At 38.1% G+C, this 24,422-nt stretch overlaps 3 protein-coding genes across 3 annotated transcripts; 2 read left to right on the top strand and 1 right to left on the bottom strand.

The window, feature by feature from the left end:
* Positions 1-1,168: 1,168 nt before the first annotated feature.
* Positions 1,169-7,456, top strand: LOC104440380. Its single transcript, XM_039304102.1, has 7 exons — positions 1,169-1,244; positions 2,694-2,774; positions 4,041-4,121; positions 5,874-6,344; positions 6,447-6,596; positions 6,690-6,749; positions 7,126-7,456. The coding sequence occupies exons 1-7, from the start codon at positions 1,199-1,201 to the stop codon at positions 7,254-7,256; spliced, it is 1,020 nt and encodes a 339-aa protein (XP_039160036.1). The 5' UTR covers positions 1,169-1,198; the 3' UTR covers positions 7,257-7,456.
* A 350-nt stretch (positions 7,457-7,806) lies between these two features.
* LOC120289923 lies at positions 7,807-8,937 on the top strand. Its single transcript, XM_039305320.1, has 3 exons — positions 7,807-8,142; positions 8,219-8,266; positions 8,335-8,937. Exons 1-3 carry the CDS (start codon positions 7,807-7,809, stop codon positions 8,935-8,937), a joined length of 987 nt encoding a protein of 328 aa, XP_039161254.1.
* Positions 8,938-14,822: 5,885 nt separating this feature from the next.
* LOC120289922 lies at positions 14,823-21,386 on the bottom strand. Its single transcript, XM_039305319.1, has 3 exons — positions 21,248-21,386; positions 19,297-19,740; positions 14,823-15,217 (listed from the first exon to the last, which is right to left on the bottom strand). Exons 1-3 carry the CDS (start codon positions 21,384-21,386, stop codon positions 14,823-14,825), a joined length of 978 nt encoding a protein of 325 aa, XP_039161253.1.
* Positions 21,387-24,422: the final 3,036 nt, after the last annotated feature.

Raw genomic sequence — 24,422 nt, 5'->3', positions numbered from 1 at the left:
GACTGGACTTATAACCAAAGTATTGGGGCTAAAAGTGAGATTTCCCAACCTACTGAGACCGAAGCGTACAAAATGTAATTAATTTTTCTAAAGTTATTTATGTAAATTTCTCTTTTGGTAACACAGAAGTTTGCATAGACTTGAGTTCAAAGGACATGGCAACTGATCAAGCTTGCCAAGACAATTGCAAATCAACCAGAGGTTTGTCACTTTGAACTTTTAATTTTTGTTTTTCATAAATCTTGATTAACTTTTTCAATTCCAAATACTTCTAGTCTCAGAGCATATATGTGCTGACATATAAATTGAAATATAACCTTTTTACAATTTTTAAAATATGGATAATATCTTGAATTATAATTGAGAAAGGCCAATTTTTTTTTTTTTTTTTACTTCCAAAATGTAAAAGAATGTGCTCATAATTTACTTAACAATATCATGGAAAAGATCAATCGCAATGAGACAAAAACTTACAAAATCGCATTGTCCACTATATGAAAGCTAGAACGTCCCTCCCACTAATTGATGATACAATTTCTATCTCGAAAAGAAAGTCGTGATCTTTGTTAAGTTTAACGTTAATTTTTTTTTTTGTTTTAAAGTTTACCATCTAAGTTCAATGAAAAAAAAATCATGCAATGATTGAGCTAGTATGCATGATATAAAGCATACGAAGTGGAATTAAATTTTCTAAGGTTGATTATATTCGTTTCTCTTTATGGTAACAAAGAAGTTCACGTAGAAGAGAGCTCATAAGGCATGGCGATTGATAAAGCTTCTCAAGATGGCTGCAAAACAACCAAAGATTTATCACTTTGAACTTTTAATTTTCGTTTTTCATAAGTCATGTGTTTCATGGATTTTGACTTTTGTTAGTACAAGTCACTTTGAATTTCATCCAATATATGGAACCTAGAAGGTCCCACAAAACTAATTCCTAATTTGATACCTATCTGAAAAAAAAAAAAAAAAAAGAAGAAGAGAAAACTCACGATCTAAGTTTAACGTTGATTTTTTTTTTTTTTTTGCTTAAAATTTTACCATCTAAGTTTCATGCAAACAATTCCATGTGATGAACGAGCTTGATACCAATAATGTATACATGATCTAAAGCATATAGAGTAAAATTAATTAGGTTATTTATATTCATTGAATTTTAGGTAACAAAGAGTTTCACGAAAAAGGGACTACAGAAGGCATGGCAACTTATAAAGCTTCCCAAGTTGGTTGCAAAAAACCTAGAGGTTTGTCTCTTTTTGAGCTTTTAATTTTAGTTTTTCATAAACCTTTTGTTTAATGCATTTTGACTTTTGTTAGTCCAAATCACTTTGAATTTCACAGCATCCAAATGCTAACATATAAACTTACAGATAATCTTTTCATTTTTTTTTTTAAAATTTGAACAATATCTATAATTGAGAAACCCCCAAAAGAAACACTCTTTTACTTCCAAAGAGGAACAAAACACACTTACAATGTATGAATGATATCATGGATTAGATCAATGGCAACTACGAATTAAAACTCAGTAAAAACGCATTGTTTGATGTATGAAACTTAGATGGTCTCACCAAACTAATTCACGATTCAATACATATTTATAAAAACTCATGATCTCTGTTAATTTTTCTTGTTTAGAAATTTACCATATAAGTTTTGTGCAGAAAATTCCACTGCAATGAATGAGCCTGATACCAGTCATCTATGCAAGATCTAAAGCATACAAAGTGTGATTAAATTTTCCAAGTTTAACTGTATTCATTTTCAAACACAACAATCAAAACTTTTACCAAATGTACTTTTATTGACAAATTTAGAAATGAAAATATTGGAAAATTTCCATTATATATTAGATGAAAAATTTCGGGTGCCGCTATTTCCATACCTTATCCGACTAAATGCACCCCATTTTCTTTAAAAAGACAAAGTTGCCCTTAATTATTCAATTGCAATTTTAAGTGGTAGCCCTCAATTTATTTACTTTCCTTCTTTTGTGAACTTTTCTATTTCTGTGTAGGATCTAGTTGCCATAACTAAGAACATCACATGTTTTGTTTTTCTTTATTGTGGATATCCCTTATATATTAAATGCAATATGTTTTCTCTTTATTTTTAGATTTTACTTCCTTAGAAATTAATTTTGTCAAAAAGAGAAATTTCGAAGAAACCTAGTTCTTTTCTACATTAAGCAAATTTATGGAATTGAAGTTTCTTACTTGTGCTTTTGGGCTCAACAAAATTGAGGCGCTCGTTTTTGTGAATGGCGTTATTCGGCTAAAGCCTTGCAAATTAACTTGCCTAAATAGCTTGCCTAAGCCGAGAAAGAAATGGCTTAATTTGGTAAAGACTCCATCGGTGTCAAGGGACAGAATGAACTTTCTCCTAAGAAAGAGGGACAAAGTCACCTTAAAGCAACAATTTGATCACTGGGAAATGAACCTAATGATTTGAGCCTGCTTGTCAACTTGTATAGGTCTTGTTTATATTCCTAGTGATAATCATTTTCACCCAAGTAATCCAACCACTATAACGTAAAATCAAAATAAAACAAGTTATGCTTTACTTGCATACCTTTACATTAGGCGAGGTACTTCTATAAAAAGAAGGAATGAACTCTGCTTAGAGGACCAAAATTCTTTGATAATTGGATATCTTACCCATTTTCGCATCCTCCATAACTTTGTTGTTGAAAGACTGCAACGAGGAGAGCAACCCAATGGCGCTGCAACCAAGTGAAATGCAAGGAGATTCGAATCCTGCTGAACCACCACCAGGTACATATTTATGTTCCAACCCAGAAAAATTTATGGTGTAAGAGATGTGGTCTTATAATTTCTTCGTTTCCTTTATCTAGTTTGGCGTCATATGTAATTGGAACTAAATACAGGGACCAAAGATAAATAAATTTCCAACAATGAAGTAAAAATGCAAAAGCAATGTGTGGCCATCAAATACAGTTGATTGATTCAAGAAACCAGTAAGCAAAAGCAAAACGTATTACTCAAAGTCAAATATCCTAAATTTGGTATGACTTGGCTGCACAAGTTTCCTCCTAGTTTGCGACTGCTTTTTGTCAATCCTAGTTTCACTCATAAGAACTCAATGACCAGTTCATTAAAATTAACTACCAGAAAGCTTCCTCTTATCGGAAAGTTTTGTCCGAGCAATCACCTTGCGAGGACTAATTATTTTCCATTTCTACTTGAAATGCGAATCGGATTGGCAGTTGGTTGTCCAACAAAGCAATTTCGTCAAGAGCGTACGGCAAAACAAACGGGTTTTGAATATTTAATTACTTATCATTAAGAGACTACATGACTTGTCCTTTAAAGACATGATTCTCGAGCTAATCAATTCACTATAGTCATCTCCAAAAAGGAAATCATGTTGTTGTTCTAAGCCAAAAATAACTCTTCAATAAAAATGGTTGTCACTATTATGAGTGATGAAATTTTTGATACTTCTAATGTCCTTATACCTATTTTTGGACCACACAAAGTGAGATGCCCGTTCTTGCCGATAGATTTATTAAGCTAAAAGCTTGTAAAATAACTTGCCTGAATAACTTTCCCGAGCTCGAGAAAGAAGTTGCTTAACTTGGAAAAGACTCCTTTGGTCTCAAGGAATAGAATGAATTGTATCATAAAAAAGAGAGACGGAGTTACCTTCAAGTAATAGTTCGATCACTAGGTATTGAACCTAATTATGTGTGGCCCTAGAGCCTGAGCTTACTTGCCAACTTGTAAAGGTCTAGTCTTTATTTCTAGTGATAATCTTTTTTACATTAGAAAAAAACAAAAATCCTTTTTACACTCGAGTAATCCAACTGCTTCGATAAAAAAGAAAAGAAAAGAAAAGTATTCCACTCGCTATAAAGTGAATAAAGAATTATATGCTTTACTTGCTCTAGGTGTAGGTTTATATTAGGGGAGGTACTTGTATAAAAGGAAGGAATGAACTCGGCCTAGGAAGACTAAAACTCTTTGATAATTGAATATCTTACCCATTTTTGCATCCTCCATTTACTTTGTTGTTGAAAGATTGCAATGAGGAGAGAAACCCAATGGCGCCGGAAGAAAGTGAAACACAAGGAAATTCGGATCTTGCAGAACCACCACCAGGTACAGACATGTTCATGTCCCAACCCAGAAAAATTTATGGTATGAGCGATGTGGTCTTATAATTTCTTTGTTTCCTTTATCTAGTTTGGCGGCATATTCAATTGGAACTAATTACAAAGGCCAAAAATTTTAATTCCCACGAACTAAAAATGCAAAAGCAATGTGTGGCCACGGAATACTGCTAGTTGATTCATTTTCTCGAGCCCATGGCATGACTATTCGTTTGAAGCAAACAGTAAATACGCAAAATGTCCCCATTTAAAAATTCTAGATTCTAGGGTGACCATTCAGCTTTTTCGCCCCGCTAAATTGAAGGAACATATAAGTTTCAGAAAGACGATTTGCGTCAACTCTGGTTTTCTTCCTTCTATTATGGAAGATGTTTGTGTGGACGTGGACTCCAACAAAGAAACCAATCCTTCAGAAATACAAAATTCTCTTGATGAAGCAGTGCAGGGTATGCCGTTGCCAAGGGAGCCATTCCTTTCTCTGTTGATTAAATAGGATTTATCTAAGTCGTTCATAATAAGTTGATACATGTTGAACAAGTCTCACTTTGCCAAAATCAATAAATTAATGAATCTTGGCACTCCAATAAACAAATTTTCACTGATATGACACTTGAGTGATGGAAAAAAAGAAGTTATAATGCTCGTATAAATTTTTTAACACTTGTCATATCCTTATCCTCTCCTGTTGTTATTAAAGACATTCTCTTAAATGTAAATCCAGAAGGCATGGCAACTAACAAAGCTTTTCCAAGGCAGTCGCAAGCCAACTAAAGTTGTTTCGCTTTGAACTTCTAATTGTTATTTTTCATTAATCTTGTGTTGGAGGATGCATTTTGGTTTATTTTACTCCGAAACTTTTTAAATTTTACAGCATACAAATGCTGAAATATGAATTCAAATTTAATCTTCTCATAATTTTTAAAATTTGAATAATATCTTGAATTAATACAAAGAAATCCCAAAAAAAAAAAAATTACCTCGAAAGAGTAAAAGATCGAGCTCATTAGTTATTAATGATATAGCGGATACGATCAATGGCAATGAAAAATAAGAACTCACTAAAAATACATTGTCCAAGATATGACAGTTCGAAGGTCCAAGAAAACTAATTGATGAAATAATACTTATCTCGAAAAAAAAAAAATCAGGACCTTCCTTCAGTTTAACGTGTAATTTTTCTTGTTTAAAAGTTCGCTATCTAAGTTTAATACAGAAAATTTCATGCAATGAATGAGCTTGATCAGTCTGGAATAGATGATCTATAGTATACAAGGTGTAATTAATTATTTTTTTTAGGGTTATTTGTGTTCATTTCTCTTTTTGGTTACAAAGAGATTCACCTAGACTGGAGTTCAAAAGACACAGTGACTGATAAAGCATCCCAAGACAGTTACAAAACACCTAGGGGTTTTTCACTTTTTCCTTTAATTTTTCCTTTTTCATAAATATTGTGTTTCTTGGATTTTGACTTTGTGTAATACAAAACATTTTAAACTTCACGGGGTCCAAATGCTGACATAAAAATTCAAATGATAATATTTTCATAGTTTTTAAAATCATAAGAATATCTTGAATTGTAATTGACAAAGCCCAACCAAAAAAAAAAACTTTGACTTCCAAACAGTAAAGAAAGACACTCACAGGAACAGCAATGTTGAGTAAAGGACTGCCCCTTGTTTTGCATCATCGTAAAAGCAGGAAGTTTTAAAGACTGAGGACTTTTAATGTGCAATATTTGCAGTCGAGCCGACACCGGTGGTTGATGAAAATTATCGACAATTGTTTGAAGCCACATTAAAAGGTGATTGGAAAGCTATAGAGAGAATCCTCACTAAAGATCCCGAAGCAATGACGGCCCAACTTATGACCATAGAAGATGGTGATGGTGACTTTACTGTGCTCAATATTGCGGCTGTGACTGGACAAGATGAATTGGTGGAGAAACTGCTAAAGCGCATCCCTCGGGAACTTAAAGCTCGCGGCTTAGATCAAGCCTTCTGCGTTGCCGCCCAGAAAGGAAGAATAAGGAGGGCAAAGGAATCAATAGAACAACTTGAAAAAGTCCGTGGTGAATCTACGGTACACGATGCCCTGTTGTCTGCTACGAGAAGTATTCCTAAGCAAAAGGAGGTTATCTGGTACCTGGCCAAGCGTATAACATACCCCCCTTGTAATGATATCATGATGAACCTTATTAAGGCCGGCCATTTGGGTAGGATTTCACACTCACTTTTCTTATCTCAATTAATTCACTGTTCACTTTAATTTAATTCACTGTTCACTTTAATTTACTTTTTTGTTCGTGTCCCATTAGACATACTCTTGTATTTAGCTCACCAATACCGTGACTTAGCGACGTCGGTTGATACCCAAAACAATGGCCTGTTGGAAGTCTTTGTGCATGTGAAGTCCTACTACCGTAGTGGAGCTAAACTCAATTTTTGGGAAAAATGTATTTACCAATGTAGGTACTTCTTGCGCTTCTTTTGCTTTTGTTAGATTTGTACAATTCAAACAACTCATCCACACAGGGTTCACTCTATCTGTTCCCTTTTAGGTGTCCCTTGCTTGGTTGATACACCATTTGACAACACCAAAGACATGAAGATGGCTCGAGGTATCTCTGTTAAATCTGATTGATGGATGGACTAACATGACAAAAAGCATATCATTCACAGATCTTCTTCACAAAAAAAAGTTAGGAGATAGGGTATACAATTAATATCTAAATCATGATGTGTGGTACAACTTAATATCTAATTTAACATTTATAAAGTTAGTTTGAGTTACTTAGGCAAGTCAAATTGTCAAGTAGAATTATCGAGAATAGATTTGGATCTCAGATTATTGAGGTTGATTGATCCAATTTGTTTTTCTCACATATTCGAGCATTAATAAATTTAATTACATGCGCTGATATGTATCTTTTTGTTCATCATCAATTTATAATTTGCTAACATGATTTTTCTTCCTCTTAATGGTGGTGACACCAGCGACTCACCGGTTCAAGACATTACTCTGGAATGTTGCCACAAAACCAGGTACACTAACTGCCATGGTATCTTTAGACAAAAAACATGCCATGGTATCCATAGAAAAAGGACCTTATTTCATCCATGGGTAGAGATATCTATCTTAAATTGTAAATTGATATTATTGACATATCCAGTTGAGATCATAGTTATCAATATGAATTGGCTCTTGATTTGTATACTACGATATGATTAGATTCCATTCAATTCAAAGTCCAATTGACATGTATCCCATCAAGAGAATATGTAAAACTAATCAGTTTGAAAACATATCTATTGATCTGTCGTTGAATCTACCCATTTTTCAAAACTCTCTCTTTCTTTTTTTTAATCTCATGATATTTTCTATGTTCATCAATGGATCCATCTATTTTCTGATACATGCATTTTAATTTTCAAGCCATATGAAGTTTGCTTCCTCGATTAATATCTTGAATTCATCATTCTCTTCTCAACTACTATATACGTAAGAACACGGCACAAATGTGAAAGCCTCCATATCCTTTGATTCTTTATTGCTGGCAAAATTGCTTATCTGATGTTTGTGCAGCACGTTTTATCAAAAGGATTGGAGAATTGAAAGTAAGCCACGAATGCTTGCTTGAGTTAGCAAAACTAACTTTAAATGAGAGGAAGGCTCGTATGAAAGCACCTGAAATACTCAAATTGACTTCGACCATTGTCCTTGATGCTGCATCTAGCGGAATCTTTGAAATAGTCAAGTTATGTCTTGAGCATTCTCCGGAGTTGATGTGGAATAAACAATTCACAAAAGAACTGATGAAAGAAATTGTGAAGGGAAGGCATGTTGAGTTATTTAGACTAATGAATGGATACAACACAATCCCAAATTTGAGGTACGATATTCAGAGGAATTGCGACCTGATGGCGGCACTAGTAGAATGGTCCCCAGGATATGTACCAACAGATGTTTCTGGAGCAGCTTTTCTTATGCAAAGGGAACTTCAATGGTTTGAGGTTGGTTCACCATATTTGCTTGCCACTCTTTAATTTACTTACAATCACATTGATAGGTGTCCTTTATTTTCTGAAGGTGCTGGAAGATAAGAGTCCTCCTTTGATAAAAAGTCTAAAATTTGAGGTCAGTTCACCTTATTTGTTTTGCTACCCTTTTCGCTCTTTAATTTACATTTGCGTTGATCGATGAAGGTAAAAGAAGATAAGAGCAGTCCTTCTAAAAGTCTGGAATTGAAAGAAACAAAAGAAAGGAACGGGAAGACATACTGGGGAGTTTTTGTAGAACAGCGAAAAGATTTGGTCAAAGAGGCGGGGCAATGGATGAAGGAGACGTCATCATCTTGTAGCGTCATATCAACCCTCATCTTTACAGTAGCTTTTACAATACCTGGAAGCAACGATAGGGGTAACCCAGTCTTTCTAAAAAGGGACTCATTCTTGGTATTTACCGTTGCAAATGCTTTATCTCTCTTCTCCTCTGTCACCGCCACCTCGATGTTCTTAGCTATCCTAACCTCACGCTATGCCGCAGAAGATTTTCTTCATTCACTACCAAGCAAAATGATACTGGGCCTCACTTTTCTCTTCCTCTCTTTCGTCTTCATACTCGTGGCTTTTGGCTCTGCTCTTGTGATTGTCCTAAGTGAACAATGGAAGTGGATTTACATCCCCATTACTTTGTTGGTGGTCATCCCTGTCATATTGTCTGCAATACTAAAGCTTCCCTTGTATGTTGAAATGGTTGAATCCACCTATTGGCCTCGCCTCTTCCGTCCTGTGAAGATTTGGAAATGACTTGTGCTATCACTATTGAACAAGGACATATGGTGATGTGATATTTTTTTGCACTTGTTAATCATGGTGTTTACTCATGTTTTAAGACTATTGAGGTACGGCATTAGCCATACTTGTACCAAAGTTTAATCTATATTGTCAAGTGCACACCTTAACTCTATGGGTCAATTGGTATTTTCTCCCAAGCAGTGAGCGATTAATTCATTGCTAATTGTTGTATCAAGGTGAACCCAATTCTTCAAAGAATTGGCAAGATGGCCATCAACAGTCAATAGGGTTCATCCATTCAAATAAAGCAATGATCCACACAAATTCTCTATACTACACAAGATAGCCACCCAAGTAATGGCCTAATACAAGGAACTTCATATGCAGCAACACCGAGCAAAGAACTATTTCAGTTTAATGGAAGCACAAACTTCGAAATCAGTCTTCACCCACTGCCGACACTTGCATCTCATCCTCTCATCCAACTGTATGGCTTTGACATCCGCCATCTTGCCGCATTGCCATCGATTACTCCTGCACTTTCATGATCCTCATGCTCCGCTTCTTCTGCATCGCATCATCCCTTCCTAACTGCTCACCCGGCAACTGCGCACGGTGCACTTCAGCACCAACACCAATTCCATAAAAAAACATAGCCATCAAACTTTAGCCTCTTTCAGGTCTCTTTGTGATCACAGCAGCGAGGTTGATGTTTCTTTGGTGAATAGCGCCAGGATGCCAGGCACCTGGCGGGACAGTGATGTGAGGAGGATCGAGATACTTGAATGAAACGGACATGCGGAGACTTTTCAATATTGTGACAAGATGACCAAGTTAGATGCCTCACGGCAAACGACTTAGAATCTCAAAAGTCACGTCTCAACGGCCAAACATTAAAAAATAATAAATTGCCTATAAGGCAAATAGATACTTCTACACGTCTCTGGAGACCATAAGTCAAGTGAAAGTTAGCAAGAACATAGTTTGTTTTAGATTCACCTTGTGACTTTTGTTGGAAATTTCCTATAATATGGGTTTACATTAATTAATTGATTTTCTATTTTAAATAATTGGGTTAATGGATATTTCAATATTTGTTAAACCCTAAAGTGATCTGATTGAATTGGGTATTGTCATCTATTGTTAATGGGCCTAGTTGAGGAGCAAAGTGTAGGCAATTGTGTTTGATTGAAGCCCATAATGGGAAGGGTCCAGTTGACACGTTGTTGATTAGGGTTTGCTAAATCCCCTCTCTAGTCTATAAAATGAGTAGGTTATACCTATCAGTTGCTTTAATCCCATTGAAAGCTGCTATATCGAAATATGTCATAGAGAGGAAGATCTGACATTCCGATTGATCACTGGTTATCAGATTGATCTATTTTCTTCAAGTGAAGCAATGGCTCAAATAGATACGCTTTAATTCCACTGTATTTATTGATCTCGGTGTTTTACAATCATATATGGATCCGATTCTTCTTGATTAATTAATTATTCAAGTGAATAATTTTCTACATGTGGTATCAAAGCCGGTGATATATGATTGTAGAACCAATTTTTTTTTTATATAAACAAATTCTAAATCTTCCTCTTTGAGCCGAATATGGGCATTATTTATTCGTGTGGTTTTTTACTGGATTAATCCTAAAATCATAGGGCTTTTGTTCTACATGTCGAGATCTTTCCAACCATATATAATTTGTATGGTTTCGTTGAGAATTGAGTGAGAATTTTAAATTTGAAATTCTAGGGTTTATACATAGAAAAGGTCCTAGAATTTTAAGTTACATTCTAGTGTTACCTTTGTTTTTCTCTTCAATTCAATGGTAGCAACGGTTGGTTTGGAGATTACTGTGCTTGTTTTTTTTTTTTTTTTTTTTTTTTATGGGAAAATTCTCGTATAGTGCTTGTTTGCTCCCGAGTTGTATTGGTGCTTTTTGTTTTGTTATTTGCTCGTGTTCACGTTTGTTGTTTAGGGGCTTGTCCGTCAGAATCAGTTTTTTGGGTTACTTTGATTGCGAAATATTGTCATCGTATCCGAAAGATTCGCTGCATGTTGGGTAGCCAAAGTAAATATTGTAGAAATTGCTCCGTGCATGGGGGATTTTCTTGTTCTTGCGTTCCTTTACGCTTGACCTTGTTTGATGGTTCCTTGTGGTGTTCTGATTCTGTCACATTGCTGACATCGTGGGTTCTTTTATTTTTGTCATGTGATGGCTCGACCCTTCTGTTGAATTTTTGAGTTATAATGGAGTAGGGAAATTTGGCAACTCGGTGGAATTTATTTGATAGAGAAAGATGATTGACAGTTGTATTGTTTAGTAGCTAGTTGATCATTCTGCACTGCCGACATAACTCTGTTCTGGGAAATATTTCCAGTAAAAAGATTTGGTTGCATTAATTACTTGTATAGCGTTTTACCCAAATCATGTGACCTGTGTGCACTGACCAAATATATGTGACTCGCATTGATTAAGCAACATTAAGGAATCCTCTCGAGTCGCATGTGCTTCATCTATGCAGATTTTTGCTGGGATTTATTTGATAGAGAAAAAGTTCTGGAATCTTCAAATTACTTGCAATTGATTGATGTTCGTTGTAAATTGTTGCATGAGTATTGTTATATATATATATGTTTTAGCATCTTTTGTTGCATTAAAGGTAAGTTTTTTAGGGTTTAAATTTAAGAAAACCAAATTTTGGCCATGAGAGGCTTAGATCAGAAATTTTGAAGCTTACATGTGGAAGATTTACTCAGTTTTTCTTCGTTTAATTCATTCTAGTAAATCAAATTGATGTTATATGATAGACTCATGGAGAGATTTCATCAAAAATCAAGTTAATTGGTGTTTTTTCATGTTCCGGGTCAAAACCATACGATTTTGCTAATTGTTTGTTCCCTTTTTGGACGAGCGATCAAGGTTTTGGCCGATTTTGCTAACTTGATCTCTGGGTTTTTCAATGTGATTCATGTTTGTAGATTAGTCCATATGCATTGCATGTAGTTTTTTTTTTCATGGTTGTTGCGTGATTCTCCCCGTTGTGAGGCGGTTGTCCGTCTTGTTTCGATGCGTACATGGAGGAGGGTCCGTAGTATGAATCGCAGACTCGTGAAGTTCGTGTTGAGATAGGAGTAATTCTGGGGAAGATAGATCCCGAGGAGGCGCGAGGATTAGGGAGCAAGCGAGGGAGAGATGAGCTCGGGTTCGCTCTCCTCCTCCCACTCGCACAACGGCATTGACGGCCACGTCTCTTAGCTCCTGCAGTGCAAGCCCTTGTTCGAACAGCAGGTGGCGCTTTCTCTAACTCGCTTCCAATCGATTCCCCTTTGGTAATTTGCGGCCACCAGACTTGCGTCCTCCAGGTGCACACATTCTACCAAGCTGTAAGTTGCAGTCGATGGTATATGATCTGTCCTCTTGTCATCGGGAATGGTGTAAGGGCCCACAAACCCCTTTTAATCTGTGGAATTGGATCGGGGTCCGTGGTCGAATCAAAGCTCTCGCGTTGTTGCGATGAGAAATTGCTTCTTTTAATCAGTTTCCTTTTTTTTTTTTGTGGATTTGTGGAGTTGGTCGCTTGGATTTTCTGCAATGCAACTCCTTGGCAGATCTATGATTAGGTCATGTTAGAGAGAAAAAAAAAACTGTGGCAAAAGTTGTTTGATAAATGCAATACGATCTTGGGAAGCACATGTCGTAAAATGCTTCATATTATTTGATGTTTTTTTTTGGGCATTAATTAAATGGAACATTATTTACAAATTGTTAAAGTTTGTAAATTGTTCAAGTTCTTTATTGATACAAATTAGTATATACAATTACCTGCCCAAAGAGGGTTATTGTGTACATTAATTTGAAAATTGCAGGAAGATAAATTTCAAAATTAAAAGATGGGGATATATGACTCAAAAAGATTTATCTGCCCAAAGGGGATAAATTTTTTGAAAGTTATATGTAAATCCCCTCTATATTGATATATTAGAGATGAATGATGGGGATGTGTGACTCAAAAGGTTTATCCGCCTAAAGGGGATAAATTTTTTAGAGTTATGTGTAATTCCCCTCTATGTTGAGATAATGGAGATATATAATTTAAAGGATTTATCTGCCCAAAGGGGATTGATCCTTGAAGATTATATGTAATTCTCCTTTGTCGTCTCTATATATTGATATCATGGAGATGTATAATTTAAATGATTTGTTTGCCCAAAGGGGATGGATCATTAACAATTATATGTAATTCTCCTTGTTGTTGCTTTATAAACTTCATGCATTGAAAAATAATGGTGCATTATACACTTTGCCCAAAGGGGAGTTTATAATATACTAATTATTTTTGTTGAAATAATTATTGTCCAAAATTGATCTTATTGCATTATGTGTGACAAACAGTTACTTTTGCTATAAATAACAACAATGCCACGGTTAAAATGTTAATTGGATAAAATATTAGATTGTTAAGGACTTGGTCAAAAAGGGAGATATTGTGATTGTGAATATTAGAAATGAGTCCATGTTGGTTAATCCTCTAACAAAAAGGCTTACGGTCCATTTTGTTTAAAGAACATGTAAAGAATATGAATGTCTTTGATTCTTTTGATTTCTTTTGTTAGTGGGAGTTATATAATTTGTATTTTTGGATATTGTATTTATATGCAAACAGATAATGCTTTTATGATGTTTATTAAAGTATTTATTTTCAATGATTATTATTGTTGATTCTATTGTTATCCTTTCTCCTATTGACTGAGAAATGAAAGTATAAAATAGTATCTTTAAACAAATTTTAGTTTAAAGATGACTGGATGTCACTGATTATGAGATCGCATGTTGGATTGTGACATAATTGTGCAATTTCATGTTGTTTAGAAATCGCACCATGGCAATTTCATGTTGTTTAGAAATTGCGTTAATGCAGTTTCATGTTGTTGAGAAATTGCATTAAGGACCGATAAGAAATAATATATATTTTGATCACATGTTGGCGCTATTTCTTACTACACTACTAGGCCCATGATCCATGAAAATATAATACTTATTATATGTGATTATGGAAGGTCTTGTGTTGTGGTATTTTCTTAACACATTGATCTTCATAGTTCTATACTGAGGTTATATAGGATTGGATTGGTATTGAGATACCATTATTGGAATATTATTTTTTAAAAGTTGTGGCCACCTAAAACAAAATTTTCAGTTATTAACCCGATAGTGTCGTTTTCAAATACAAAATCCTTTTCAAAATAAAATAAGTTAATTAATGTAGCCCTAGTGGGAGAATGTTGGAAATTTCCTATAATATGGGCTTACATTAACTAATTGATTTTCTATTTTAAATAATCGGGTTAATGGATATTCAAATATTTGTTAAATCCTAAAATGATCTGATTGAATTGGGTATTGGCATCTATTGTTAACGGGCCTAGTTGAGCAACAAAGTGTAGGCAATTGTGTTTGACTGAAGCCCGTAATGGGAAGAGCCCAGTTGACACGTTGTTGATTAGGGTTTGCTAGGTCCTCTCTCTAGCCTATAAAAGGGTAGGTTATACCTATCAGTTATTTTAATCCCATTGAAAGCTGCTATATCGAAATAGGTCATAGAGAGGAAGATCTAGCATTCCGATAGATCACTGGTTATTAGATTAAACTATTTTCTTCAAGTGAAGCAATGGCTCAAACATGTACGCTTTAATTCCGTTGTATTTTTTGATCTCGGTGTTTTACAATCATATATGGATCCGATTCTTCTTGATTAATTAATTATTCAAGTGAATAATTTTCTACAACTTTAAGATTGACGTTCCAGAGAATAGGATACAGAATCTTCCCAAGAAACCTCATAATTAGTGATCTTATGCTGCTTTAAACCAGCATTTACGACCGACACATTTAGAATTAATCAAAGAATACGAGATCAGAAATCAAAGGAACTATTTCAACAAGAGAGGAGTTTCCTAACCCGAAGGTTCCCATAGAGATGCGCCTGTTTTTCTTATGTATATTGGTGCGAGCCAAACCGAAATATGACACTTTGGGCGTAAAATCATGTTCCAATAACGTGTTGCTGGCCTTGAAGTCCCCATGCATCACACAGGTGCTCGAATCCCCATGCAAATAGGCTAAACCACAAGCAACACGAAGTGCTACCTTGATCCTAGCGCTCCATTCTGGTCGGGCAGCTTCCTTGCCAACTCCTGAAAGCATGGGAAAATGGACATTGGCTTTACACCTCGTGAGCAGAATGAAGAGCGAGACAATAGTATGTAACCCTAGAGAAGTTGCGTATTCATCTACACTCACCATGCAAATCAGATTCCACAAAGCCATTCGGAAAAGAGTTTGCAAACAAGGCAGTGGACACGTTCCTCTGGACATATACCGATCAGCTTGACAAGATTCCTGCGATGGCATATCGACTTCAGCTAAAAATTCCCGGCCGCCCTGTTAATCCTAATTCTTCAGAACTTTCACAGCTACTTTGGTCCCATCTTCAAGAACGCCAACATGTACACGCCCAAACCCACCTTCGCCGAGTATTCTCAACTCGTGGAAAAGATCGGTGGCTCTTTCCGGCCAAACAATAAAAAAAAAAAAATTATGATACTAAAGTCTGGGACATCTACTAGGACTCAATTTTTTTGATAAAGGCACGAAATTGAAAAACCGGGTCTGTGTTTCATTACCCAAATTCAACCATCAACTGAGCATGAAACGACAGCAACAAAGGCAGATAGGACAATGCTAGATTAATAGCAGCCACACCACCGCTTAGCCTATGTGATTATGCTGCAAGATAATTTGACACAACCCATTTGATTCTGAATTTAGCAATCACGTTTAATGGGGTCGATTTGGGTACCAACTGAAATTTGTACTTTCTTTGAGGGAAAAAAAGTTGGCGTAGAATCAAAAGACAAACTAAAGTTGATGTATTTTTATTAGACAAAAGTAAATATAGTGCAGAATTGAGACTCAAGCCAATGTTTGTGCATTTTATGGGACAATTTGTATATAAAATTTATCTTCATTTATATAAGCAGCAGATTACTCATCTACTTGAAGGTGGATCATATAATTTGGCCCAATTTTTTTCTTAAAAAAAGACGGGTTATATCTAAAAGGAGATTCATCTAGCGTCTTAGCTCATTATGGGGCTATATGGTCCGTGGCATTAAAGGAAAGAAACTTGTTTACATCATTATTATATTATGACGTCAATATGTAAAGTGATGATGTGGTGGTGATGAGGAGAGATGCTCACGTGCTCACCATATCAGTGCAAGCTTCAATTGATCATGCATATTAAACTGGATGGTTGCAAATCAATCCGCTAATTTATGAAAGGAGTCTCGGAATTACACGGTGAAATTCACATAAAAAATCTCCATGCACATACCAAAAATTATGGTTTGGAAAAAATTGCTTCGTCCACTTAAACTATTAGGAACGCATAGTAGAAACCTAATACATTCACTTGAAAGATTGCCAAGAGAGAGCTAAATTACTCAAAAAATTAAGCTTATGAATTATGAGCCAATTGAGATAACTCTTAATAAGGAGGGCCCACCTATTCGGAAACTGGGCTGGTTACCATAATTCTTCCTTGAGATACTCACCAAACATTAGAACAGGTTGGGGGCTCACCAACAGAAGTCTGATACCTCATCTGAGGAGATTGCCATTCGCTTAAAAGTCTAAGTGAATAAGTTATAAGTCAATTGAAATATATTAACTACTATACATACCAATTATTTAATGTATGACATTTCTAACACAACTCACATGTGTATTCTAACACAAACTATGGTCAAAAGAAGATAAGATGATTAAAAATAGTTGATTTCAATGGGTGGAAATATATTGTGATCCAGGGGCATTCCAAAATGTCTTCGTGACTCTTTCAGGTGATATTGTAGATTATGGGATTCTTTTCATGTAACGTTGGAAAGAAAAATCCTCTTTCTTTTGAAAAATGCTAGATATCTAAATTTTATTTGTTTATTAACTAGTAAAATTGACAATATCATATTGGGCCTTGGATTTCCTTGGTTCGAATCCCCTGAAATAAATAATCACTTGCATATCTGGCTCCATTTGCTTTGAGATCCAATGTGATGTTAAATAATATAGTAAAAGAGTTCTTGCACAAGCTTATATTAAACATAAATTATAGCTAGAGCGGTGTTGTTCATTCTCTCTTTGCCAGGACTTTCACGTGTTCTTTGTTTTTAATTTGACATCTTGAAATCACTCTAATAGATTTAATTAATCCCAGTTCACAAAAAAAAAAAAAAAAAAAAAAAAAAGGAAGAAGGAAATCTAATGTGTGTGTGTGTTTGTGCATATAATTTTATGTCCAATTGAGTCATGGACATTGATACATGGTTTGCTGGTGTTACAGCACGTGCCAAAAACAAGTCGACTTTATATAAAAATCAAAATCACTTTCGTTATATTACAATTCGAATTTTTAGAACACTCCATAGTAGTCCCACGGAATTTTTTTTTGACATCAGAACAGGTCCTGACCATCATCATGAATCCCTAATGTCACGCCCCGAACCTCGAGCGCGTCAACATCCCACCATGGTCATTCAAATGCGACATTCCCAGGCAGTGTTGCCGACCCCATTCATTTATTATTGCGCAAGCGGAACGTACTATAAAACCCCTGACAATAAAATACGGGATAGAATAGCAGGAAACAATTTCACAACCAATCACTTACACAAACCAATAGAGTTACAGACGAAGGCCTACAGCCAAGAGTCTACAAAAGACCGGCTCTTAAAAATGAATTGCCCTACGACCTACAAGTCGGACACGTTCTCCAATCTTATGGCTTCACCTCTGCATCTCCTCACGGCCAACCAAAGCTATCTGCCGCTCCGTCCACCAGGGACCTGAAATGGTTATTCAATAACCACCGAGACAACGTCTCAGCAAGTTCAACCCCCTAAACCCTTATTAGAAAGAAAATACGCCCCAGAGTGGTCTAGCCACACAGCACAGAAGACTTACCTCGCCTTCGTACCTTCCTGCAGGTTAGTACAATTCATATCACTCAAGCACCAGTAATGATAAGAATGTAAGCCATCGGAACACAATCAATTTCACTTAATTTCACAATCACAGCAAGCATTCCATGTCATCATTATCCACTGCCACACAAGAGTACAACTTATTCGACGGTCGGCTATCTACTAATATTACAACATTTCTAGAAGAATAAAGGTCCAGTCGGTCTCGCCACTACTGCGACCATGCCACGTCGTTCTATCGACAGCATTTCTAGAATAATAATGGTCCAGTCGGTCTCGCCACTACTGCGACCATGCCACGTCGTTCTATCGACAGCATTTCTAGAATAATAATGGTCCAGTCGGTCTCGCCACTACTGCGACCAAGCCACGTCGTTCTATCGACAGCATTTCTAGAATAATAATGGTCCAGTCGGTCTCGCCACTACTGCGACCAAGCCACGTCGTTCTATCGACAGCATTTCTAGAATAATAATGGTCCAGTCGGTCTCGCCACTACTGCGACCACGCCACGTCGTTCTATCGACAGCATTTCTAGAATAATAATGGTCCAGTCGGTCTCGCCACTACTGCGACCATGCCACGTCATTCTCTTGACGGCATTTCTAGAAGAATAAGGATCCAGTCGGCCTAGCCACTACTGCGACCCGAGCCTTTCAACTAGCACACGACAATTCAATACCGATCCTTGGATACTTTACATGTCACTCACATACTCCAATTTCAGTATTAACCCTTCCAAATTCGATTTCGGTGTCAAACCCGACACGTGGGAATTTCTGAATAAAATTTCTATTTTTCACAATCAACATTCAATTTGCAATATTTACTCATCAAATTCAAATTCTAAACACACAAGTAGCGATCGGCACGAAATTCTGAGCAAATAGGATCAAAAATAAATTTTCGAGTTTTTTTTTAATAATAATATTTTAATAATTTCGAATATATAATATAATATTATAAATTCCAGAATTCCGAAACAATTAAATAATTCAAAAATAAAACCCTATTATGTCCCATCAAAGCTTAACATTAAATAAACTCTCTTAGCCTTTAATTAAACATACTTTAGATTAAATAAACATCTTAATCTAAATCACAATTAAATCAACTAAACCAACCATCTAAGATTACTTAACTTAGACTAAGCACACTTAGGGCATCATTAGCCGTCTAATCAAGATTTAGTGAGTTAAACTCACCGGATTAACGAGCCGAGCGAACCAAAACGACGAGGGCGACGCGAGGATCGACTTTCCTCAAAGCGGGCCGAGCATCCGGGCTCGGGAAGGCGGCCAAAACGGCCCACGAAGGGGCTGCCATACCCATTTTCGCAGCTACTGATTTGGGGCTGGAGGAGGCGGATCCGGCGCCGGTTGAGGCGCACAAGGGCCGAGATGGGCCGAGGGACTTCCGGCGAGCTGAGGCGGGGGCGCACGGCGGCGGGGACGAGCTCCGGCAGCTCCCGGAACCCACGAACCGAGACTGAGACGCAGCTGGGCGTCGGCCAAGCGCGGGCGAGCGCGGGCAGCGGCGGAGCGCGAGACGGCGAGTGGCGGTGGCGGTCCTAGCTCCGACGACTTGCTGGTCGATCTTCGCTGCTGCTGGCGCTCTCAGATCTGCTGAGACGCGGGCCGAGGCGGAGCGGAGAGGCGAGCTGGCCGGCGAGCGACGCGGGGTAGACACGCGGCGGCGGCGAGCGGTCCAGCGGCGCGCAACGGCGACGAGCAACGCTGCTGGCTGCTGCTTCGCTTCCCTCGTTTGCTGGCCTCCGAAGAAGAAGAAGAAGAAGATGATGGAGATGGAGGAGTCGCACGGGAGAGAGGAAGAAGAAAGGGAGGAGAGAGAAGGAGGAGGGGCCCTTTTTTCTTTTCTTTTTCTCTTTCTTTAATCCCACTAAATGGCCCACCATGACATCATCCCATGTCATCTTCCACTATCTCCTCTCCCACAACATTCTTCAATGGGTGCAATATCATTTCCGCCGGGTCCAAATCCTTGTACGTCCAATTTCTTCAATTTTCCTTTCAATTCTCTTCTAACTAAGTCCAATTAAAATCCAGAAAAATTATCCCATGATCCTAATAAGATGTGTGACATAACCACGCTTCCAACTTCTAAATCCAATCCCAATTTTACGGTTGAATTCAATCTGGTGCGATTTCAGCACGCCTAACCTACGGGTAGCTTTCGGAAATTTTCTTGCATCCGACCTAAGGGTGATCAGTCCCCAAGTTTGACGCGTTAAAATCCCTTAATTACTTCGTCCAATAGGCTAGTCCTCTCATGAGTGACCAACTCAGAGAGATGAACTATATGCACAGATGAAATGCCCGACTCAATTAGCTGAAAATAGAATTAGAAAAATCGGGATGTCACAACTCTTCCCCTCTTATAAAAATTTCGTCCTCGAAATTTAAACCTTTACCAATTCTTAAACAAAAAGGTGGGAGTACAATCGTCTCATATAATCTTCTCTTTCTCAGGTTTCTCCTTCTGTACCAGTGCTGCTAGATCACTACTATCTTGCTAAAACCACTTCAGATGCACAATGTGCCCACTTAAAATTCCAAAGGCCCTCAACACAAAATCTGCGAAGCTAAACTGGCGATTCTAAGCAGTCTCTAAGCTGCCTCTGATAATTGCAATTGAATCACTGATTTCTTACCCAACACTGGACCTGCGATTTTCTGATCTCTAATCTCATCTCAACCGACTGAAATCCTGTACACTCTGCTCTGAACTGATTAAAAGAAACTATCTGACTGATCTGCTGAAACTGGGAACCTATGATCAAGGTCTGATATAACTCTGACACTGATCACGGCAACTGCAATCACTGACTACTGTACCGACCTTGGCCTGTGATCTTTCTTTCCCTGACTTCATCTCATCAATCAAAATTCAGCACCCTCTGCTATGCACTACTTAAGAAAGAACTATCTGAAAGCTCTGCCAACTTGGAACATCTGATCTAGATTTGAAATACAATTCATCCCCGGCACTCCATGCAGATAAATTATATGATATACACACACTCCGGTATACCTATTCTAATCGAGATCTTTTCGTGCTGCACTAAGGCGAGTTGACTCTGATCATCTATCGACCACAACCCCACAAGGAATCAATACTCTTCCCGACTCCTTAATAAGCCTGTCATAACATTCCATCATGCTATACTTCCATTCCCACACAGAACTCTCTCCAGTACTTGAAAAAGCTTTCTTGGCTTACATCGCCAAATTCTCACTTACTGATATCTCCAACACTCACAACTTGATTGGCGATATCTATCTTCATGCCGATCTACCAATCCCAATGATGTAGATTCTGACTCATCTTCGCACTGTCTAGACGACTCTGAAATTGCTATGATGAACTTCCCATAAGATCTCTTCTTTAATCTCTGCATCGACAATTACACACAATCGTCCTTAGAACCTTAGCATCTTATCTTCAGAAATCTGAAAATCAATCTCTCTCTCATCTGCATTCTTTTATAGAATTTTCTGAATTTCTGAATCTGTCCACTGATGCGATTTGATTCTGATCTGTACTCTTAGCTCAATTATGAGGGTAGTTATAAGGTTCGAAAGGTGGCCTACCTTAGATTTGATAACCGAATCTCAAACTTTCTTAAATAAGATCCAATCCTTGAGTACCAACTGTGCAACTAAGGACTCTCGACCCAGTGCATCTGCGACTTTGCTCACCTTTCTAGAGTGATACAAAATATCATGGTCATAATCCTTAATGAGTTCCATCCAGCGATGCTGTCTCATACTCAACTCCTAAGGTCTCCACGACAGGACGCATATGCAACAACCTTATCCTGGTGCACCAACAAGCAACCAAATCCTTTAAACGATGCATCGTTGCAGATCTCATAACCCTCAGGACCAGATGGAATGGTCAGCACGGGTGCGGTAGTTAGCTTCTGCTTAAGCTCTTGAAAACTACGCTCGCACTCATATGTCCACACAAACTTTTCTTACTTCCTCAGTAATCGAATCAACTGCAACGCTGACGCTGAAAACCTTTCCATAAAACTTCTGTAATATCCTGCTAATCCCCAGAAACTGCTAATCTCTTTCACTGTAGTCAATCTCGGCCAACTACTAACTGCTTCAATCTTGGACGGGGTCTACGGAGATTTCTTCGCCTGAAATCACGTGACCTAGGAGCACAACACGAGTCATCCAAAACTCACACTTGCTAAACTTAGCATGAAATTGAAGAGTCCCCAAGGTCTGAAGTATCATCTTCTAATGTCTCTCGTGCTCCTCGGCACTCCTTGAACACACCAGGATAATTTCAATGAACACGATCATAACTGATTTCAAGTACCCTTAAACAATCTGCTCATTAGACCCAAACAAATAGCTATGGTGTCCATCAAACCATACGGTATTACAAATAACTCATAACTGCCATATCGAGTACGAGATGCTAACTTCGGTGTGTCCTTCTTCCTGATCCTCAATTGATGATACCCTGACCTCCAGTCGATCTTGAGGAATATCGATACACAACCACAACGAACCACATTTCTCCTTCATGTACAGAACTGGTGCTCCCCAAGGTTATGCACTGGAAAGTATGAATCCCCTATTCAACACTTCCTGCATCTGCACCTTCAGTTCTTTTAACTCGGATAACACCATCCGGTAAAGAGCCTTAGGGACTGGCTCTGTTCCAGTTGCTGATTCAATCGCGAACTCTATGTCTCTTTCTGACAGCAGACTTAGCAATTCTTCCCTTGATTAACGCATAGTCAATCCATTATTATTCTTTTCGCCATCCTAGTGGCGTTCTATCTGCAGTAGCAGTGCTTATACTCTCCTGAACTTACACAGACAGTTCCTAACTCGATGGCCGTGCTGGCCACATTCAAAGCACGCTCCCCTTTTTACTCTGACACTGGGCTGATTCAAGCCTCTTTTCCACAAACTCAGCACACCATCGGTGAGTCATCTACTTCCCATCAAGGAACATCATGCACCATTCCTTGCACTGGGGTCTATTCCAAGTACCTATTCCAAGTACCCCACTAAATGTCCCGAAGCATGTTTCCCCTGTTCTGTCTTATCAACGACAATGCAGAAACAGCTATAGTTCCATCCATCTATACGAGTCATCTTTGATCAAATGGCTTTACTGGCGACACCTGTAACAAGTCATTTCCCTCTTACAGCACGGAACAGATCCATGTCTTTTCTTACAGACACGACACGCATCGATCGAGTTGAGCACTGACCTTCCAACTCTACTCTTCCGGTTGGGTGAAACAGGGCATCTTTCTTCTGACATCGGCCTTTCTCCCCAACCGATTTTTCATCTCTGTCTAAACTGAACCTTGACTCAGATATGAAGACTTGATCCTCGATCACAACTCCAAATTAGGCCTCAACGCGCGCAACAACAACAGCGGTCAAAACACTGACAGCAATAGAAACAACGGCAACAGCGGCGGCTCGATCCTGAACTTACTGACCCAACGAGCTTCCAAGGAACACTAGCGCCTTAACAATCCTATTAAACCTAGGATCATTTGGTGCTATAACACTCTCAGTACCAGCCTACGGCGGTACTCACACACACGCTGGACTAAGCCTGCGCTCTACCTCGGGTACCAACTCTTGTCAGCATCCTACCCCGAGGTACAGGTCCTATCGACCTCTTCCAAGGAGTTCTCCACTCCTAGTCACTCATCCTACAGGCTCTTTATAGACACCTGCTTTCCGATTCCAACATCAGGTTGAAATTTGAGTGACCCCACAACAAGCTACCAATCAGCTATCACTCACATGCATCAGCATATTAAAAGCCTTTCCTACTAACTATCCCATGACTCATCGCACCTTATCACTCCATACACAGACCATGCTCTGATACCACTTAAACGGGGATGTCACGCCCCGAACCTCGAGCGCGTCAACATCCCACCATGGTCATTCAAATGCGACATTCCCAGGCAGTGTCGCCGACCCCATTCATTTATTATTGCGCAAGCGGAACGTACTATAAAACCCCTGACAATAAAATACGGGATAGAATAGCAGGAAACAATTTCACAACCAATCACTTACACAAACCAACAGAGTTACAGACGAAGGCCTACAGCCAAGAGTCTACAAAAGACCGGCTCTTAAAAATGAATTGCCCTACGACCTACAAGTCGGACACGTTCTCCAATCTTATGGCTTCACCTCTGCATCTCCTCACGGCCAACCAAAGCTATCGCCGCTCCGTCCACTGGGGACCTGAAATGGTTATTCAATAACCACCGAGACAACGTCTCAGCAAGTTCAACCCCTAAACCCTTATTAGAAAGAAAATACGCCCCAGTGGTCTAGCCACACAGCACGAAGACTTACCTCGCCTTCGTACCTTCCCCGCAGTTAGTACAATTCATATCACTCAAGCACCAGTAATGATAAGAATGTAA

This window comes from Eucalyptus grandis, chromosome 11 (assembly GCF_016545825.1).
Source record: "Eucalyptus grandis isolate ANBG69807.140 chromosome 11, ASM1654582v1, whole genome shotgun sequence".
NCBI classification, from domain to species: domain Eukaryota; kingdom Viridiplantae; phylum Streptophyta; class Magnoliopsida; order Myrtales; family Myrtaceae; genus Eucalyptus; species Eucalyptus grandis.
Note: the sequence above shows the minus strand (reverse complement) of the source record. Positions and strands in the feature narration are given on the sequence as shown.

Excerpts from the sequence above, each read along its gene's own strand:
- LOC104440380 (XM_039304102.1), top strand. The coding sequence starts at position 1,199 with ATGGCAACTTATAAAGCTTCCCAAGTTGGTTGCAAAAAACCTAGAG. Across the intron at positions 2,775-4,040 it reads TCCTGCTGAACCACCACCAG|ATTGCAATGAGGAGAGAAAC; the intron begins GTACATATTTAT and ends TGTTGTTGAAAG. Across the intron at positions 6,750-7,125 it reads AGACATGAAGATGGCTCGAG|CGACTCACCGGTTCAAGACA; the intron begins GTATCTCTGTTA and ends TGGTGACACCAG.
- LOC120289923 (XM_039305320.1), top strand. The coding sequence starts at position 7,807 with ATGAAAGCACCTGAAATACTCAAATTGACTTCGACCATTGTCCTTGAT. Across the intron at positions 8,143-8,218 it reads GGGAACTTCAATGGTTTGAG|GTGCTGGAAGATAAGAGTCC; the intron begins GTTGGTTCACCA and ends TATTTTCTGAAG. Across the intron at positions 8,267-8,334 it reads TAAAAAGTCTAAAATTTGAG|GTAAAAGAAGATAAGAGCAG; the intron begins GTCAGTTCACCT and ends TGATCGATGAAG.
- LOC120289922 (XM_039305319.1), bottom strand. The coding sequence starts at position 21,386 with ATGCAGAGATTAAAGAAGAGATCTTATGGGAAGTTCATCATAGCAATT. Across the intron at positions 19,741-21,247 it reads TAGATATCGCCAATCAAGTT|GCCAGCAAACGAGGGAAGCG; the intron begins GTGAGTGTTGGA and ends TCTTCTTCGGAG. Across the intron at positions 15,218-19,296 it reads ATCAGTAGCTGCGAAAATGG|ATGAATACGCAACTTCTCTA; the intron begins GTATGGCAGCCC and ends TGGTGAGTGTAG.